The sequence below is a fragment of the Lemur catta genome, chromosome 8 (genome assembly GCF_020740605.2).
Source record: "Lemur catta isolate mLemCat1 chromosome 8, mLemCat1.pri, whole genome shotgun sequence".
Lineage (NCBI taxonomy): Eukaryota > Metazoa > Chordata > Mammalia > Primates > Lemuridae > Lemur > Lemur catta.
The window spans coordinates 25,511,367-25,531,440 of record NC_059135.1 but is presented as its reverse complement, the minus strand read 5'-3'; the positions used below and the strand labels follow the sequence as shown (position 1 = coordinate 25,531,440).

At 43.5% G+C, this 20,074-nt stretch overlaps 1 protein-coding gene across 3 annotated transcripts in view; it reads right to left on the bottom strand.

Annotated features, from left to right (window-relative positions):
* Positions 1–18,465, bottom strand: part of METTL21A (methyltransferase 21A, HSPA lysine) — a 65,921-nt gene extending 47,456 nt beyond the window's left edge. For 2 of the 3 annotated variants that reach the window (XR_006736998.1, XM_045560244.1), the window contains exons 1-3: positions 18,305–18,465; positions 17,332–17,507; positions 15,399–15,510 (exon numbers count right to left, since the gene is read on the bottom strand). Coding sequence is in view for 2 of the 3 variants with exons in the window: in XM_045560244.1 (XP_045416200.1) it covers positions 15,399–15,510; positions 17,332–17,478 (259 nt within the window). In the remaining variant the exon portion in view is untranslated. Of the gene's footprint in view, positions 1–6,257; positions 6,890–15,398; positions 15,511–17,331; positions 17,508–18,304 lie in introns of those variants that run through there. The other variant, XM_045560243.1, reaches the window with a different exon arrangement.
* Between the last annotated feature and the right edge of the window lie 1,609 nt (positions 18,466–20,074).

Here is a 20,074-nt window from a genome sequence, read left to right as displayed (position 1 = left end):
TACCTACCAGGTACAATGAACACTATTTGGGTGGTGGGCACACTGATAGTTCTGACTCGAGCATTACAAAAGCTATCCAAGTAACGAAAACATTTGTATCCTCTTAATATTTTGGAATTTTAAAAAAATCTTTGGAGTATATACCTGGGAGTGGAATTGCTGGGTCATATGGTAATTCTATGTTTTACTTTTTGAGGAACCGATAAACTTTCCCTCAGCAGCTGCACCATTTTACATTCCACCATTGATGTATGAGGGTTCCAATTTCTCCACATCCTCACCAACACTTTGCCATTTAAAAAATTATAGTCATCCTCATGGGCGTGGTCTCTCATTGTGGTTTTGATTTGTAATTCCCTAATGACTAATGATGTGGAGCATCTTTTCATGTGTGTTTGGCCACTTGCATGTCTTCTTTAAAGAAATGTCTGTTCAAGTCCTTTACTCTTTTTTTTTTTTTTTTTGTTTGAGACAGAGTCTCGCTTTGTCGCCCAGGCTACAGTGCCGTGGCATCAGCCTAGCTCACAGCAACCTCAAACTCCTGGGTTCAAGCAATCCTTCTGCTTCAGCCTCCCGAGTACCTGGGACTACAGGCATGCACCACCATGCCCGGCTAATTTTTTCTGTGTATTTTTAGTTGTCCAGCTAATTTCTTTCTATTTTTAGTAGAGACGGGGTCTCGCTCTTGCTCAGGCTGGTCTCAAACTCCTGACCTCAAGCCATCCACCCGCCTCGGCCTCCCAGGGTGCTAGGATTGCAGGCGTGAACCACCGCACCCAGCCCTTTACTTACTTTTGATTGAGTTTTTTTCAGTTATGAGTTCTTTATATATTCTAGATACTAGACCCTTATAATATTTTCTCCTGTAAGTTTTCTTTTCACTTCCTTGATAATTTCATTATTTCTTAGTTTTTTTTAAAAAATATGTACATTTGTAAAAAACTAAACAGTACAAAAGGGCAGTCAAAAGCAGTTTCTTGTGTATCCTTTTAGTGTCAATCTGTGCATATACACACAAATGTTATACATTCTCTCCTCCCTCTCCCTTTTTTACACAAATGGTGGCTTATAAACTTGCCACTGTACTGATATATCAATTTAAACAGTACCCTCTTTTGTGGACATTTAGGTTGTCTGAAACTTTTGACTTACAAATGTATGTAAGTTAGTAACTAGATATACACAAATTAGAATATCTCTAGGACACTGAGAAGTAGAAATTATTTCTGGAGTGTGGTTTTCTTCATATCTGGAGGTGATTTCCTAAGCATTTTGTTAATCTGCTAAATTATTTTTATTATCAGTATTGCTTAGTATTTTTTACATCAAACTTGTCTTTTTTTTTTTAGAAAGAAAAATTAGAAGTAGCAGCAACGACCTTACACCAGATTGTAAGGTAAGTAGGCTTTCCTCCTCTCATTTCTGTTATACTGTTTTCCCTTCTAATCTCCTTCAGAAACAACTATTCTCGGCAAAGAAATTTAATTTTTCAATATACCATCTTTTCTAGTATTACTAAATTTTTAACCCTTCCCTGGTTGTAAAAAGAAAAGTACAACATGATTTTGGAGCAGAAAGAGCTAACAAATCCTCAAATTTTAAAGTAAAACACAGAGCTGAGGGAGGAAGCCCAGATGTCATGCTGTTCATGTCAGTGCTATGAGAACACAAGTCTCCAGTTTCCCAGAGCAAAGCTGTCTATACTCACTGCAGTGACTCACCTCATTCTTGTTAAAGACTTTGAAAATTCTACTTCTCTCTAGGTAGAGGTTCTGGAAAGCACTAAGATGATGATCATTCCTCTAACACTAAAATATATCACATCTATTTTACCAACTATTAAGTCAGGCCCTATTATGTAGGACCACTTAACAATACTAAGTATATTATATGGTGATTTTTAAAAGTAAGGTTTTATTTTTGTTTTGTTAATTTAAGAATCGGTAGAAGCTGGGGCCAGTGGCAGTAATCCAAGCATCTCAGGAGGCTGAGGCAGGAGGATCTCTTAAGCCCTGGACTTCTAGGTTTCAATTAAGCCATGATCGTGCCACCTGCACGCCAGCCTGGGTGACAAAGCGAGACTCTCTCTCTAAAAAAAAAAAGAATTGGTAGAAAATGCTTTCCATAAACTAAATAGCAATTAAATTGTACCAATTACTGGAAGTGAATCTTTTACATATATTCATGGTAATTTTGCTATTGAGAATATGCTTTGATTTTATTACTTTATTTTTCTGTCCATCTTGGTTGAACATCAGATGATGATTTTTTATTTATTTATTTATTTGCAGAGACAGGGTCTCACTCTGCCAGCCAGGCTGAAGTAGAGTGGTACAATCATAGCTCAGATGAGGTCTCACTACATTGCCCAGGCTAGTCTTGAACTACTGGCCTGAAGCAATCCACTATCCACCTCAGCCTTCCAAAGTGCTGGGATTATAGGTGTGAGCCACCATGCCTGTAATATCCCTGAAAACTTATTTCTCTCTTACCTTGACAAGGAAAAATAAAGCACAGAAATTAGGTAATTTAATATAGTAACTTATCTGTAAAGAAATCCATATTTTTCATATATCAGTGTTTACCGAACTCCCTTTATGAACAGAGCACTGTGTTAATACTTGAGATATAAAGCATAATGCAAATAAAATTTATGCTAAGATAAAATATTCTGGCCAGGCACAGTGGCTCACGCCTGTAATCCTAGCACTCTGGGAGGCCAAGACGAGAGGATCGCTTGAGGTCTGGAGTTCAAGACCAGCCTGAGCAAGAGTGAGACCCCATCTCTGTTAAAAATAGAAAAAAATCAGCTGTGCGTGCTTGTAGTCCCAGCTACTGGGGAGGCTGAGGCAGGAGGATCACTTGACCCCAGGAGTTTGAGGTTGCTGTGAGCAAGGCTGACTCTACTGCACTGTAGCCCAGGTGAGACTGTCTCAAAAAAAAAAAAAATCTAAACAATGTTACTGTTTTGCCCTGAGAGTTCAATCTAGTATTTTGAACAATTAGAATTCTGATCCTTTTGTGTAAAAGAACAAATGTTCAACTAGAAGCTATTTGAAGATAGTACCCAGCCCATCTATCATGAACTAAAGCAAGTTCCCCTTAAGAGTGATCCACTTGTAAAGCAATAGCATTCTTTATAGTGGAGTTCTAAGAACCTGGAGTCATATGTGTATTCTGATATAGCATCTTGGCAGTAGTATGTGATATTAATTGAGGAAAAAGTTATGGACACCCACTAGATTACTTAAAACTGTATTATATTACAGTTCAAAGAAATTGGGCAGTCTGAGAATCTAGGCTTAACAAAGTAGGTTTGAACTAGGTTTCTATCTTTAACTTGAGGACAAAACAAGCACACTTAAAATGTAGATTTATGGGATAAATTAATACTTCTAACATAAATAAAACATATGTCCCAACTTCACTGACATTTGTAGTGGACACTGGTGTGCTGCCCAGGTATTTATTCTCTCTCCTCCACCCCCGCCGCCACACACACACACACACACACACACACACACACACACTATTTATTCTCTCTCCTCCACCCCCGCCGCCACACACACACACACACACACACTATTTATTCTCTCTCCTCCACCCCCGCCGCCACACACACACACACACACACACACACACACACACACACACACACACACACACACACACACACACACACACACACACACACACACACACACACACACCCCACACACACCCCGAAGCACTCATTTCCCCAGCTTCTGGGAGTGTTGGTGGCTGATGGCTACCAACTGCGTCCCACTGCAGGTACTGTCTCCAGCCCAAGGTTATGCCCCTTGCAGCCAGTCACTAGTCCGTACAGGAGCACCCAGCTCTAAAGAGTTAGCCGAGTACTTTCCTGACTGCATCCTAGCTCAATTTCTCCCTCTTTCCCAGTCGTGCTTCTCTGAGTCCCTCAAAGTACTGGTCTTAGAAAGCATTCCTGTTTAAACTTTTCTACACCCTAATCTCCATCTCTGAATCTATTTCTCCAGGGAACCTGACCCACAACAGCATTCTAAACCCAAAGAAAAATCACTTGATTTTTCACTTATACAGCCAAACTATTCCTGATTTTTTTCTTGCTTGTCCTTCTATTAGAAAGAAAAATTACCTTCAACATTTTCTGATTCTTAGTTAATCTTTCAAAAATGAAAACATAACACAGTAACAGCCTACCTCACCTGGCAGAGCACCCAGGCATCTTGAAGCTCCCTACTTCCACCCTACCCTACCCCCGTCCATTTTAATACCTATCTGCAAAGTTAGGGATCTTAAAGGAACTGAACTCTAACATATTCATTTCTAATAATATACCTAAATGGGACTGGTTTTTCATTACAGTGTTGGTGATATTGCCAGGCTTTTATTGTACTTGTTTTAAAAGACCTTCCATATATATTCACGGTGCAGTATTGGCATTTTATGGATTCAGTAAGCTGTAGCTATTTCCATTTCATGTGCATTTATCAGCATTGTGCTGAACTGGTACAGAATACTCACAATTTTCAATTCACCTTTATTAAAGTAAAGCTATTGTAAATATATGTAGAAAATAACAATGGATATTTTTACATCCAGTATATTCATAAAAGGATTAAAAAGGAGGTCTTGTTTTTAATGTTTTGTTAAAAAAAATCTATCTCTAGTACCAGATACCATATTGAGATTATAATATTCTTGCAGTCTAAATTTGTTTAAGCTTTTATATTGTCAAAAAGATATGTGTGACTTCATTCATAAAGTCCATCAAAGATAATCAAAGATAGGCCAGATGTGGTGGCTCACATTGTAATCCTAGCACTCTGGGAGGCCGAGCGAGGTGGGAGGATCGCTCGAGGTCAGGAGTTTGAGACCAGTGTGAGCAACAGCGAGACCCCTTGTCTCTACTAAAAATAGAAAGAAATTAGCCAGGCAACTAAAAATAGAAGAAAAAAAAAATTAGCTAGGCATGGTGGCACACGTCTGTAGTCCCAGCTACTCAGGAGCCTAAGGCAGGAGGATTGCTTGAGCCCAGGAGTCTGAGGTTGCTGTGAGCTAGGCTGATGCCATGGCACTCCAGCCCAGGCAACAGCAAGACTCTGTCTCAAAAAAAGAAAAAAAAAATCATAAAACAATGTAGCAATCATTTAACCCAAAGGTCAATACGCTCTAAATGGAATGTATCTTTTTCCTTATTTGTGTATGATATACCAGATACTGGGGAAGCAAACAGTGGAAGAGGCAGAAGCATTCCTGGCCCTCGTGAGGCTCCTGGTCTACTGGGGATTCTGACACTGAACGATCAAGTGCAACACAGAAGGAGCTTATATTTGGGGAGCTGACCTCTCATGGAGAGATGAGATTTAAAACTTTATTGACATCCTGTGTATTATAAAGAGACAGGGAAAGCCTAGGAAAGAAATACATAATAACATTTGAGAAAGGATAAAGGTGAAGGGGAAAACCATAGCTTTTGATTTAAAGATATCTATTCCAGTCTAAGATTTTAAGTGCTTTTAAAAAGCAACTAAAATTTTGTTTTACTTATTCCTTTGTTTATATAACTAAACCTAAAATTAAACCAAAAAGCATGATAGGAGACCTCAGAAAACTCATCCTATTCAAAACAACCAAAAGTGCTTAAGACCTAAATGGGAGCCGGGTGCGGTGGCTCACGCCTGTAATCCTAGCACTCTGGGAGGCTGAGGCAGGTGGATCACTTGAGCTCAGGAGTTTGAGACCAGCCTGAGCAACAGTGAGACCCTGTCTCTACTAAAAATAGAAAAAAAAAATTACCCAGACAACTGAAAATAGAAACAACAAAAAAAATTAGTTGGGCGTGGTGGCTCACGCCTGTAGTCCCAGCTACTCAGGAGGCTGAGGCAGGAGGATCGCTTGAGCCCAAGAGTTTGAGGTTGCTGTGAGCTAGGCTGAGGCCACAGCACCCACCCAGGTAACAAAGTGAGACTCTGTCTCAGGGGAAAAAAAAAAAAAGACCTAAATGGGGCAAAAGATTTCAATAGCAGGAGCAGTTCAGAGAATGTATGTTAACTCTCTTTTACATCCAGAAAATTAGAAAACTGGGCTAAATATTATATATCTGAGAATATGCTTAAAATAATTTGCGTGATTTAACCTTACCAAAACAAGATTACTAGTTTAAAGACACCTTTTTATCAGCCCTTCATATCATCAGTGCAAATTGTTTTTATCAAGAGGGAGTAGCATGGTACACAAAAACAGCTTAAACCAAAATTTCATACTTTCCTTTAATGTTAAATTTCAGAGTGAGTAAAATATGACTAAAAATCACAGCAATGGGACAGAGCACGGCTTTGTTTTAAAACTGCACATGTGCTTTGTCCCCTGAGAACCTTTGGGTAGACTTTTTGTACAGTAAGCCATGTCATTAAATATGGTTAGAATCCCAGTTTAAGACCTTAAGGGACACACCCAATAACAACATTCTTATAAATTATAGCCAATTATAAGTCCTCCCTCTGGTTTCTCTTCTGTGCTTTGTAGATATGTACATCTTTTTCAGGATCATAATGAACCTTACTCACAGTAAATTGCCTCTTCAGCATTGCTAAGAAGTTGTTATCCCGTTCATAGCGAATTCGGCAAGCTAAAAGGATCACGGAGTGATTGCTACAGAGATGTTCCAGTGTTTGAAGAAGATCTGTGAATGTTTCTTCTAAATATATGATATCAGCTCCAAGTATCACGTCAAATTCTCCAGGTGAAAAACTCCCCAAATTTTGTCCCCAAGTCAGCTCCTTAACCACCACCTTGGGTTGGATATGAGGAGGTAAGTTTGCTTGAACGTTTGATTTAAGAAATTCTAATGCTACTTTTCGATCCGTGATAGTCACATGAGCACCTACAATGTGGGACAAAGAAAAAGTAATGTGCACATCAGTACAACTCTAATAGGTAGAGAAAGGATCAAGTTAAAGGTAGAGTGTCTCTACATATTCCACCTGCCATGCCGAGTATCAGTCTACATGGACAACTGCAACAGAACGATGACTACCGGCTCCTTCTGCACTGCCTGCTGGTAAAAGTGAACCTTTGATTTGCCTCTATGACAAAACTGCTGTTTGCTGAAGTTGTGCCTATAAACTGCAGAGCTACCAAGTGACACAAGCTGATGCTTCTGAATTCTGCAAGCAGAGCTGGCCCATACTTCTTTATTCATTAGGTCACAAGCTTAAGTCAGTAGACCTCCTGGTACAATAGAATCCAAGAATGAAAAATCTGGCAGCAGACTATAATTACAAAAATGACAAGATACCAAAACAAACAGAAAAAGGCTGTTTTGTGGAGCTAAAGTTTAAAAAAAAATTAGGGAAGAGATAAATCAGCTACTAAGAAATCCCAGTCCACCTCTCCTTATGCTGTTATGAAGCAGCCAACCTATATGTTTATATAATACATATATAATCACTGAAAAATTGTAAACTTAAAAATGACTGAATTATATTAAAGTAATATCGGTTAAAATGCTAGATCATGTTCTTTAAGTGCTAAGGTTCTACATACTGTGTAGAAAATTAATGAGGCAATGTTTTGTTAATCTGTTTCTTGTGGGTTGCTGATAATGAACTAAAAGATTTAATTTTCTGAACGAATATGAATGAGAGAAGACTGAACTGTAGTTAAGGTGAAGCAACCACAGAAGGGTAAGTTTGATGTACCTCCTCTATGTTGTAGGAACAATATAACAAGTGTAATCCTGTTTAGTTTTGGCCCCAGAGGTTCTGAACTCTAAAATTATGTTTCATTCTTTCATAAAATTATTTCTCACCTGCATCCTTCTTCAGCTGATAATCTCATAGGTAATCCCCCCACAGGATGCCAGACCAGCTGCACTAGCACTATGTCAGTGGAAACTTACACTTAGGTTGTTAGATTTTACAAGCCTGGACCTCCCACTTCAACTGTTCATTGCTAGACAGTGTGTTGCCCAATGAGCAGAATTCAAAGATAGTTTTCATCTCTTCTGATGATAAAAATTGGAGACAGCCTTTTCCGTGTTTGACTCAGAACTTTATCTCTGGATATCTTAACAATCCACAGAATGCTCTGTTGGCAATACTGGAGTGATCTTGTCTTTTATATATCACCCTGGTACTCATTTTAATAGCTCTTACATATAGACCATCTCTAATGTCTGTCCCAGGTATTTTGGAGGCTACTTCTAACCTATTTAGGTATCCCAGAAGTTCGAATAGGATCTTAATGCCAGTTGACCATTCCCCATAATATCCATCAATTCTACAAATATGAGTGGCTACTATCAGCCATGGGATAAAACCTCTACCCTCATACAGCTTACATTCAAGTGAAGAGAAAGGCAATAAGATGTCTTTTAAAAAACAGAATATCCACTGTAATCCTAGCACTCTGCGAGGCTGAGGCAGGAGGATTGCTCTAGGTCAGGAGTTCAAGACCAGCCTGAGCAAGAGCGAGACCCCATCTCTACTAAAAATAGAAAGAAATTAGCTGGACAACTAAAAATATATAGAAAAAATTAGCTGGGTATGGTTGCACATGCCTGTAGTCCCAGCTACTTGAGAGGCTGAGGCAGGAGGATTGTTTGAGCCCAGGAGTTTGAGGTTGCTGTGAGCTAGGCTGACGCCACGGCAGTCTAGCCCAGGCAACAGAGTGAAACTCTGTCTCAAAAACAGAACAAAACAAAAAAAACAAACCCAAAAAACAGAATATCCAGTATCTTAGTTGGTAACACGCGCTAAAGAAAAAAATAAAGCAGGAAAGAGACATGAAACGTCAGGAAGGGAGGTTGGTGTGAAATTTTAGATCAGGTACGTAGGGAAGAGCTCGCTGAGAAGGTGACTGAGGTAAAGGAGTGAAGGAAGTGAGGGAATAACCAAGTATACATCAAGGGGAAGAACATTCCTGGCAGACAGAAGAGCAAGTACAAAGTCCCAGTGGGGCAGGCAAGGAAGATGGAGTGACCGGAACAGAGTGAGCAAGGAACAAAGTCGCAGGAGATGAGGTTAAAGTCATGGGAAGGGAGGCTGGTCATCTAGGGATCCATAGGTCATGTTCATCATGTTTTGAAACTGCTTTGGCTTTTACTGAGATGGGAAGCCACTGGAAATTGCTGAGGGGAAATATGAATGGTCTGACTTAGGTTCTAACAGAATCTCTAGCAGTGGAGCAAGACCACCACAGTGATCCAGGTGAAGGATACTGTGGCTTGCACCTTGCTGCAACATCCCCAGAACCCTCCACAAGCCAGCTCCCAAATGCAACCACCGACAAACAACCACTTTCCTGGCTTTCATGGGAATCACTCCTTACTATTCACTCCAGTTTTATCACCCAAATGTCCATTCCTGAACATTACAGCTTTGTCTATGGTTTTGTTTTGGTTTGGGGTTTTTTGTTTGTTTGTTTTTCCTTAACTGGGGTTGGGGGTGCAGAGGATGCATTAGGTCTATCATTTACTCTCTCAGTTTCCTTTCTATCTTTCTTTCCCTAGCAGTGTAGAGAAGAAACAGATCACATGTCCTGTGGTTTCCCAGTCTGGATTTTGCTGACTGCATCATTTGGGTGGTTTAGCAGTGCAATAAGAAATGTCATTAGCTAAAAGTGAAAACAGAAGGACTGGAGGTCTGAGAGAACAAAAATATGAAACGGTCACTCAGCAGAGTAAGACAGGAAGCAGAGTGTGAATGCCCAGCAGTATCAAGAGCCTCCGTGAGGTTCCTGATCATGAAATTACGGTGAGACCCTGCAGCAGTCTTTCCTCCAGCCATGCTCAGCTGCACGGGCACAGGCCTGGGCCAGGTGGAAAACTGCACTTAACCTGGGTTGTTTTTAGCCTAGTGAATAACAGGAAGCAAGGAAGGGCAAGGTGTTGATGGTATGTGAAGATGATGATAAAATGACTGCCCATGAGATTTATGCTGGGTAAGGAGGGAAGTGAGTCAATACTTAGTTTATAAAAAGACAACACAGCCTGCTGTCACTTAGTAATGGAAAAGGAATGTGTAAACATGTCTCATCACTTTTAGTTTTGTAACACCTTAATTTTTGCAAACATTCAAGCACATTCTATGTGCTAGAGATACAAAGATGAGCAAAGAAGTCCTTACTCAGAGCTCAGAGTCTTCTAAGGGAAAGACACAAACATTATTGTGATGCAATGTGGGAAGTAAAATAATAGGAACACAGGTGTGCATAGGAAATCATGCAATCACAAGAGAAATTCTTCAAGAGGAGCAGAGGTCAATGAAAAATTCCCAAAGGAAGGAAAATCTGAGCTTACACTTAAAAGATGTGGCATGAACCAAGGGAAAGGGGTGAAGAAAGGGCATTCAAGGCAGAAAGGACAGGCCAGAGCAGTATGTGTGTACAGGACCTTTGAGCAGTGCAGTCACGTTGAAGAAGAACAAGGCTGAAGAGGCAGGCAGGTGAGAGCACCATGCCTTGCTAAGAAGCCTGGGATTTAGCTTGCAAGGCAGGTAGTGGGAAGGCAGATGATGCTGCATTTTCGATGGGCTACTATGTTGGCTATTGAGAAAGTGGGTTTGAGAAGACAACGCAGAGACAGAAAGGTCAGGTAGGAGGGTGATATGATCACGCAGGCAACATGATGAGAGCTCAAGCCAGGCAGTGGGAATGGAAAGGGAGAAATGGATTCAAGTAGTTAAAAGATAGAATCAGCAGAGGAGGTGGGAGGTAGAGGGGGAGTCAAGGAGTTGGCATGGGTGACTACGTGGACAGTGATACCAACTCAGAACAAAGGAAGAAGAACAAGTTTTGAAAACGTTCAAGAAGAGTGTGGGTTTAAACATGTACTGTTTGAGGTGCTGGGAAATAGCCAGATAGAGATACCCAGCTTTCACTTAAACACACAAGTCAAAAGTTCAGCAGAGATTTGCACCAGAATTACAGAAAGTAAAACACACTATCTTCCTGAGCATGGTATTTTAAGGTAGTGGTCCCCAGGCTTGGTTGGCCATCAAATCACATGGAAAGCTCTTAAAATCTAGATTCCCTGACTCCAACCCAACTTACAGAATCCTATCTTCAAGATGGGCTATTTTTCTTCTGTGAATACAGTAATCCCCTCTTATCTGCAGGGGATACATTCCAAGACCTCCAGTGCATGGCTGAAACCATAGATAGTACCAAACCCTACATACACTATGTTTTGTCCTATATACACATACCTATGGTAAAGTTTAATTTATAAATTAGGCACAGTGAGATATTAACAATAACTAATAATAAAATTGAATTATAACAATATACTATAATAAAAATTATGTGAATGTGAATGCTCGCTCTCTTTCTCAAAATATCTTCTTGCACCGTACTCACCTATTATATTTTCAGACCGACGCTGAACACGGGTAACTGAAGCCGTGGAAAGCAACCACAGAGAAGTAGTTCCTAAGTAGTATAGAGGCCAGGGAGATTTTCAAACTAAGAACCAGGGTTTGAGAGTCACAACTGGATTCAAATCCTAACCACAATCCATTAGTTTTGTAACCTCGCTTAAGTTACCCTCCATTAAGCCTTCATTTCACTACTTTTTTTCTTTTCAAGGTCCCATTCTGTCAGCCAGTCAAGAGTGCAGTTGCATCATCATATCTCACTACAACCTCAAACTCCTCAACCTCAACCATCCTCCTGCCTCAGCCTCCTGAGTAGCTGGGACTACAGGCATGTGCCACCAAGCCCAGCTAATTTTTTTTACTATTTGTAGAGACAGGGTCTTGCTATATTGCACAGGCCGGTCTCAAAATCCTAGACTCAAGCGATCCTTCTGCCTCAGCCTCCCAAAGTGCTAGGATTACAGGCATGGGCTACCATGCCCAGCCTATTTCACCACCTGAAGAGAATTCTAAGCCAGACAGGTCTCCTTATCATGCAGGGTCGCTGCGAGAATGAGAGACTGCAAATGTACAGCCCTCAGAACATAGGAACTGCTCAGGAATTAGCAGCTGGTTTTTCTTTCTTTCTTTTTTTTTTTCCCCCATCTTCCTCTGAATACCACTGAAATCTATTTTTTTTTTAAACAGGAAAGTCTTATCACCCTATATTATGTTTGCATAGCACTACTTTTTTGGCTTTTTTCTTTACCACTCGCCTCCCCCATCAGACTTAGGATGTAAGCTTCTCGAGACACCTGCCTTCCTGCCACTGCTCTGCCTGTAGCCATCCTCCAGGCACGTGGAAGATGTTCCCTGAATTTAGGAATAAATGACTAAGTTTACAAAAAACAAAAACACTTTTTAAAAGATATCAATCCCTTTCTGACACTTCAAAATCACTGCCCGTTTTAGTTCTCACTGTTTCTATTTTATTTTTTATTTATTTTTTACGAGACAGGGTCTCACTCTGTCACCCAGACTGGAATGCAACGGTGTGATCACAGATCACTGAAACCTCAAATTCCTGGGTTCAAGCATCCTCCCACCTCAGCCTCCAGAGTCGCTGGGATTACAGGCATGAGCCACCACGCCTAACTCTGCTTTAAAGAGATTAACTTTTCCCTACCCTCTGGTTTCAGCATCAAAACTTCTCCAGCCTAATACTTTGTAATGACGACAAACAGTGAATATGAAAATCATACGGTAGCAGAGAAATGCTTATGACAGAATGTTAAATAAAATATCATTTATATATGTATGTGTATACACATATATATTACCATAATTATAACCATGATTAAAAATACAGAGAAAAAAGAATGAATGGAAGAAAATACACCAAAATGCTAATTGCAACTACGTTGCAGAGTCATAAATAATCAGAATCATTGGTGGGTTTTTTCTTCTCCTTTAGACTGCTTTTAGGTTTATTTTGCAATAGAATTACATCAGTTTTTTAACAAAACTATTAATTTTCCTGATTTTTCAAAAAGGCTGCAATCTAGTTTGTTCATATCTTATTCCAAACTATTTGAGTGTCTAATGCATGGCAAGTGCTATACAAGGGCCAAGGACACGCAGAAGGAGCTTTGGTCCCATTTCTCAAGAGCCTCGGCCTGCCAGGAGAGACAGACCCCTGAAAAAACGGCCTATAACGAAATGTGACAAAGCCGGGATAGAGGTGAGAGCGTTCCAAACACTACAGGAAAAGAAAGAAGGCAGCAATTAATCCTTTGTGCGGGGTGGGGCAGGAAAGGACAGTGAAGCTGGGCTGTGAAGCACACATCTGCTAATCACCACAACACTGTGTGCTGTTCTGTTGTTCTAGCCCACTCCCAGAACCAACCTTTGTGGCAACAACTAACTAATCCCTCAGTCTGTGATAGTACTTGAAATAACTTATCATGACTTTCCCAAACCCAGACATCCAGATTTCTAGATCAGAAAAAGTATTCAGAATAGCAATCAACACTCATGGAGCATTTCCTTTATGTCAGTCAATGAGCTAACAGATTTCTACACACAGTCTCATTGGATCCTCACTGTAGAATAAATAGTTATTATCCCCATTTTACAGATGGGACAATCAAAGTTTAGAGGTTAAGCAACTTGCCCAAGGTCACACAGCTACTAAGAATTAAAAGATGTATCCAAACCAATTATAACTAGACCTGTGCACTTTACCACACTAACAAGTCTCTATACCAGCTGATAAAGTTTTGCACGGAGCCCTTGTTCTCAGGAGGATACAGAAGAAACCTCATTTCCCCTTCTAGTTAACTCTCCTCATATCAGCAGAAAGGAAAGTTGGTATCATCGAAGGGAAAATACTTGAGCTGCCAAGTCTGACAAACCTGGTTTTGAATCCCAGATCTCCACTGATCAGGACTTCAGAAAGTGGGGTTCTCCCAGAATGCCAGTTTTATTTGAAAATGAAAATTAAAAATAATACCTAACATAAAAGGGGAAGTTATAAGGCTTGCCTGACAAGAGTAAAAGGCAGCGTACCTGCAAGGGCCTCCTCAACAATGACTTAAGCGCCGTTGGCTATAGACAAACGGAAACCTAAATCAATTTATATATACTTCTAACCACCATCCCTGCCTGTGCTCCCCATCAGATTTTGGAAAGCAACACCTAAGCAAAAAAAGAAATACTGAAAAAGAAATGAGTTCCCATTCCGGCTGCTAAAGTTGGCTTAAAAAAAATAAAAAAGAAATGAGTTCCCAGAAAAAAAGTGGAACAAAAGAGGGGCTTTAGCAGGTCCCAGAATGCCTATAGACAGCAAGGTGAGTTCAAAATGCTTTGGAATCCCAGATCCTGACTACCAAAGTGTGGTCTGAGAACCAGCAGAGTAGGCATTGCCACTGGGAGCTTGTTAGAATGCAAGCTCTCGCAGGGCACAGCAGCTCTCACCTGTAGTCCCAGCTACCTGGGAGGCTGAGGCAGAAGGACTGCTTGAGCCCAGGGGTTCGAGGCTGCAGTAAGTCATGATCACACCACTGCACCCCCATCTGGGTGACAGAACAAGATCCAGTCTCTAAAAAAAATTTAAAAGAGTAAAAAAAGAAATACAGGCTCTAAGACCCCACTCCAGACACGCTGAATCATAATCTTCACTTTCACAAGAGCTCCAGGTGACAATACTGAAGTGATTGATGAATATTATATATGGCATCTCAGAAGCTGGTCTATCCTCATCACTGAATAGCTTGAACTATACAAGTCAGTTGTAGAAAGGAGTCAACAATGAATAATAAAAATAATAATGAAGCTCAAAAATGTTCTAGGCCTAAATCAATGTCTGTATACCAAATGTTAAAATGATAAACTTTGAAATAAATTTAAAACTGTACACCATTAATACAATTTTTTATTTTATTTATTCTTGAGATGGGGTCTTGCTATGTTTCCCAGACTTGACTCAAACCCTGGGCTCAAGTGATCCTCCTGCCTCAGCCTCCCAAGTAGCTGGGACTGCAGGTGTATACCACCGCCCCTGGCTAATACAAATTTTTAATATAAGCTGCCAATACAAGCTATATTGGGGCCAACAGTCCCTAGAAGAGAAAAACCAGCAAAGTTTCCTCAGCAATGAAGGAAAGAGACTATCTGCTCTACCTACTTCCCAGGGTTAAATCCAAAGCACATTAAAGTATAAAAAATACACATGGATAAGATTATTCTCTTTGAAATCAAAGTCACCTTAAGATCTTACCATTGGCATCACAGAATTGAAGGGGGCAAAGCAATCTCCCATGAGCAGTATAAATAATAGGACAAGAGGGAGAGAGAAATTAGCCTGTCAGCCTTACTGAAGTTAGGGCACTGGCAGTTGGCCCACAACACATCAGTACAGGAGAAAGAAAATAATCCAGTAAGGTGAAAAGCAACAATGGGTTTTATGATAAGAAAACAGCAAATGCATCTCTCAACAACTTCTGCTCACTAAGGAGTGAGCCAATGCATCACACTCACCCAGCAGGGCGGCCACTATGCCCACCAGCCCCGTGCCAGCTCCCAGCTCCACGGCAGAGCAGCCCCTGAGCTCCACGGCTCCCAGCTCCAGATACGCGGAAAGAACGATGGCCTGAGTCAAAACACAGTGTGATTATGGTTAAGGTCAACGAGCACCTTAGGAGCTGTAGGGTTCCAGGTCAGCTACATGTGGGCAGGAAGAGACCACACACACACTCCCCTCTCCCACTGCACGGTTCAATCCCCAGCTTAATGAAACACAGGAACTCAGCTGCTGCTGTGAGATAACCTCCCCAAGCAAGCATAGAACAGCACACCCACAGCCCTCAGCAGCGGGCAATGACAGTGCCCACACAAGATGGGGTCCTGCTGGATCTGGAACGTTTAATTTTTTACTGTCATGGCACTTTCACACTTGAGGGTTACAAAACTATTCTGCAACAACTGACACGAGCAATCTCTGATTCTGTTTAAGAAACTGTTCAGGTCCTAAACCAACCTCAGGTCAGCAAGGCCACAACTTCACCCAGAGGGAAAAATCGGTGCGGTGCCTGAGGTTCCCTGAGCTGCATCACTTGTGGCCACTGCCCACCGGGGGCCCTCACTGCATGTCCTGAACAGCAGAAAGTAAATTTTGGCCAAAGTTTTGAATACTTATGTGTGAGTTTGCATGTGCTTACAATTCTATAAAAAGAATTGTATAATGTTAACTTTTTCTTACTGTAATTTATTTTTCATAGCCACATATGAAATATGTGGCAATTTATAATTGGCAGTTTCTCTCTTGGTGAGCATTCAAGAGGCTTCCCATTTCTTATTATTATTTATCTTTATTGTTACAGGAATAGTTTTCATGTAGTTACCTTGGACTGAATTCCTAGAAGTGATATCACTAGATTAGAATATATTAAGATTTTTATTCCTAAATGTTTCTCTAATATCTCTAATCCTAGGCCGGGTGAGGTGGCTCACACCTATAATCAATCCTAGCACTCTGGGAGGCTGAGGTGGGAGGACTGATTGAGGTCAGGAGTTCGAGATCAGCCTAAGCAAAAGCGAGGCCCTGTCTCTACTAAAAATAGAAAAAATTAGCCAGGGGTGGTGGTGTACACCTGTAGTCCCAGCCACTCGAGAGGCTGAGGCAGGAGGATCACTTGAGCCCAGGAATTAGAGGTTGCTATGAGCTAGGCTGACGCCATGGCACTCACCCAGGCAACAGAGTGAGAGATTCTGTCTCAAAAAAAAATCTCTAATACAAGGCTAAAACTGCCTAACTGTATTTGTGCCAATCATTTATTCAACATTAATGAGCTCCCACTGAGTCCTAGGTGTGGCACCAGATGCTGAGGGCACAAGTCACTATTCTCAAGCAGATAGAACAGTGCTGGGAGAGGAAGAAATAAAAAAGCAGTAATAACTTTGCGACTATTACAACTATGGAAAACCTTGAAAGCACATGATCTTCATTTGGGGCTTTGTCACTTTACAATACTTTTTGGCAATATTTTAAAAAGAATAACCCAATGAGTGTCCAAAGCAGTCAGGGGCTCCTGCTGTCCTTCAGATCTTCTCTCTTACCCACTGGGTAATGACTAGGAAGTCATTAACTTTCCTCAGCTTTCATTCACTTGCCTTTAAAATGCAGTCTATGGGGGCGGGGGTTGGGGATGGGGGCATGGGGAGTGTTAGTAAGGGATAGGGGTTTGGGGGTGGCATTGACAATAAAAAGGTTTTAACATTGAAGTGGTGATAGTTTCACTACTCTGTGAACTGTATTTTAAAACCCCCATTGAATAGTGCCTTTAAATAGGTGAAGTATATGGTATGTGAATTACATTTCAGTAAAGTTGTTTTAAAAAAAATAAAGATCAATCTTATAAGCAAATGTGGACATTTTCAGAAACTCCCTCTCCCCTCTCCACGGCTTACTTACCGCATCCCAAACCACTGCTGCGACTCCCAGTTGCCTCCAGTCCTGCCGGATCTGGATCTTGTGGTTTGCAAAGGAGAAGGTGGCAAGAGGCTTGTGGAATTTCTGTAGCCCCACTCCCGCTGTCTCCTCATAGGGCACCAGGGCCATTGCACCTACGTCCAGCCCTCTGCTCAGACCTGTTATGCAAAAGAATCCCGGGTGATGCTCTGGCCAGGAATGCTATTTAAGGTTGTTTTATAAGTTCAAACGAAGAAGAAAAGAAACAAGTTGGGGAAGCCTCTGTCTAATTCCTTTTTCATGGCTCTTCCTCCGAGTCTTATGGGAAGTAAGATTTGGTTCTCAATTCGGGCCAATGGATGTCTTTGGGCAAAAAAGCCCACAGTGTGTCGACTCCTGCAGGAGGCCCTACACCCTACACCGTTATCACTCGATGAATTCGGAGCTGCATAACCGGGAGCGCAGTGGTGGCGACCGCTGAGGGCCCCGGGACAGCCAGAGAAAAGTAGCGCTTTCTAAACTGCGGGGACCGGCCTGGACCGCAGCAGCAGCCCGCCGAGCCGCTCGGGTTCTTTTGTTATTGTTTTGGTCCATTGGTGCGTCCTGTAATGACAACAATGGAACTGAATCTGCACTTAGACGGGGCATTAACGGTTTGATTATCCTGCCTTTGACACCAGCCACAAAGATACGGTCGACGCTGTGCCATCTCCTCCAGACGAAGTGAACGACACTGGTGGATTCCGAGTGGCCGGCGGGAGGCCCGGGGAGGACCCGGCGTCCGCAGCTTGGAGGCCTCCCCGAAGCCCCCAAACCGAAGCCCCACCCGCTCCGCTAAAGGACGGACAGGTGCGCCCTTCCTTCCCGCGGGCCCCAGGGCTCCGGCAACCTGCCGGGGTGAGGGCGGGAGGCTGGGGGCGGGGGGTGACCCACAAGGCCCTTCAGGGTCCCAGGCCGCGCGGGGAGTCCGCTGTACCCCTAGAGCGCCGTGAGTCTCCGCGGAAGGCCGAGGGTGCGCCCGACTCGTCCCTGAAGCGGGGCCCACAGGCACGGGCGCTAGGGCGCCGCCCCGCCGGGACTTACGGCTCCGGACGCGGCCCGCGCCGGGCGTGCGCCACGCTTTCCCCGCCCCGGGCTGGCTGCGGAAACCGCCGGCCTTAAAAAGCCCGGGAGCCGGGAGGCGGGCGGCCCCGGCCCGGCGCGTGCGCTTCCGGTGCTGCCGCGCGGCGGAGGACGACCGGGGCGTCCCTCTGCGTGGGTCTCTCGGGTACGTGGCGACCCAGCCCGTTGCCCCGGCCGCCGAGGGACGCGTTGTGGGGGCCGGGGGCGCCCTGGCTGCGGGTGCGAGGAAGCGCCTCTCGCCCCGCGCTGGACGGGCTCGTTTTCTCGCTCTGTCTCGCTTGTGCGTTTTGCTTGTTTTTTAGTTTTAAAGGTTGCCCGTTAGCGGGAGAAGGGGAAAGTTCGCTCCGAAGAATGCAAGGTCGTCCATTTGTGCCGGCGTCACCCAAGCGGGGTCCGAGCGGCGTAATCGCCTGCCTGGTGGCCGCCGAGTGGACAAGTTACAGCCCTTTCTCCACTAAAGCGCGAACGGGAGGTCGGCGCGTGGTGCCCGGGCCTAGCTTTAACATGGGCGGGCTGGGCTGGCCCCGGCGGTTGCTGCGGACGCAGCGCCCTCGTCTCCCTTCTCGGGGGACGGGAGGGGACGGACAGCGCATCTGCCCTTGGGACACCCATGCTTGGCGCGAGAGGGGCCCACGGCGTGGCAGCCCGGCCGCGGGCCTGTGGGGAGCGCGCGGGGCCGGCACCCTCCTCTTCGGGAAGGCTTTTTTCTTTCGCGGCCCTTGACCCCAAGCCCTCTCCCCTGACGCCGCCGCTCTCAGGGTGATTCTCAGCCCGGCTGCACGTTAGCATGAACGGGGGTAAACTCGCGACACCTGGACCCGCCACCCGAGCGCCTCAGCTGGTGTGAGGGCCCCGAGCGTTGGTGGGACCTTAACCGCGCCCTCCCGGGCCTCTGCCGGCCTCTCTTCTTAACTCTGACCTTCCAGTGGAAGGCTGGGGCTTGCGGCTGCGAAGGTGACTTAGCTAAACTTTGAAGAGCACCAGTGAGGGACTTTTACCTTTTTTTTTTTTTTTTCTGGTCGTCTCGCCCCCTCTTTCTCTTTTAGTATCTCCTTTCTCTGTTACCTTTTCGGCTGCTCTGTGCTGCTTCTGCCTCTGGACTTTGTTTTTTCTTTTCCTTTTTTAGAACCTCCCTTTCTTCCCTTGGTTTCTCTATTTGTCCTTTTGTTTTGTTTTCATTATGCCACAGGATCTTGCTCTGTCTCCCTGGCTAGAGTGCAGTGGCCGCCATCGTAGCTCACTGCAGCCTCCAACTCCTGGGCCCCAGCGAGCCTCCTGCCTCAGCCTCTGGAGTACCGGACACTACAGGCACACACCACGCTGGGCTGATTTTTCTTTTCTTTTCTTTTCTTTTTTTCGGTAGAGTTGGGGTCTTGCCCCATCTCTGGTCTTGAACTCCTAGCCTCAAGCCATCCTCCCACCTCAGCCTCCCAGAGTGCTAGGATTACTGGGATTACCAGTGTGAGCCACCTTGCCTGGCATATTTGTCCCTTTTTTTGGAGAGAGCTAATGTTGGACACAAGAAAGAGTATGGACTTTGGGGCCAGAGAAACCTTGAAAATATAATTCTTCCTTGGACACTTGAAATGGGATGACCTTGAGTAATTTACTAACCCTCCTTAGA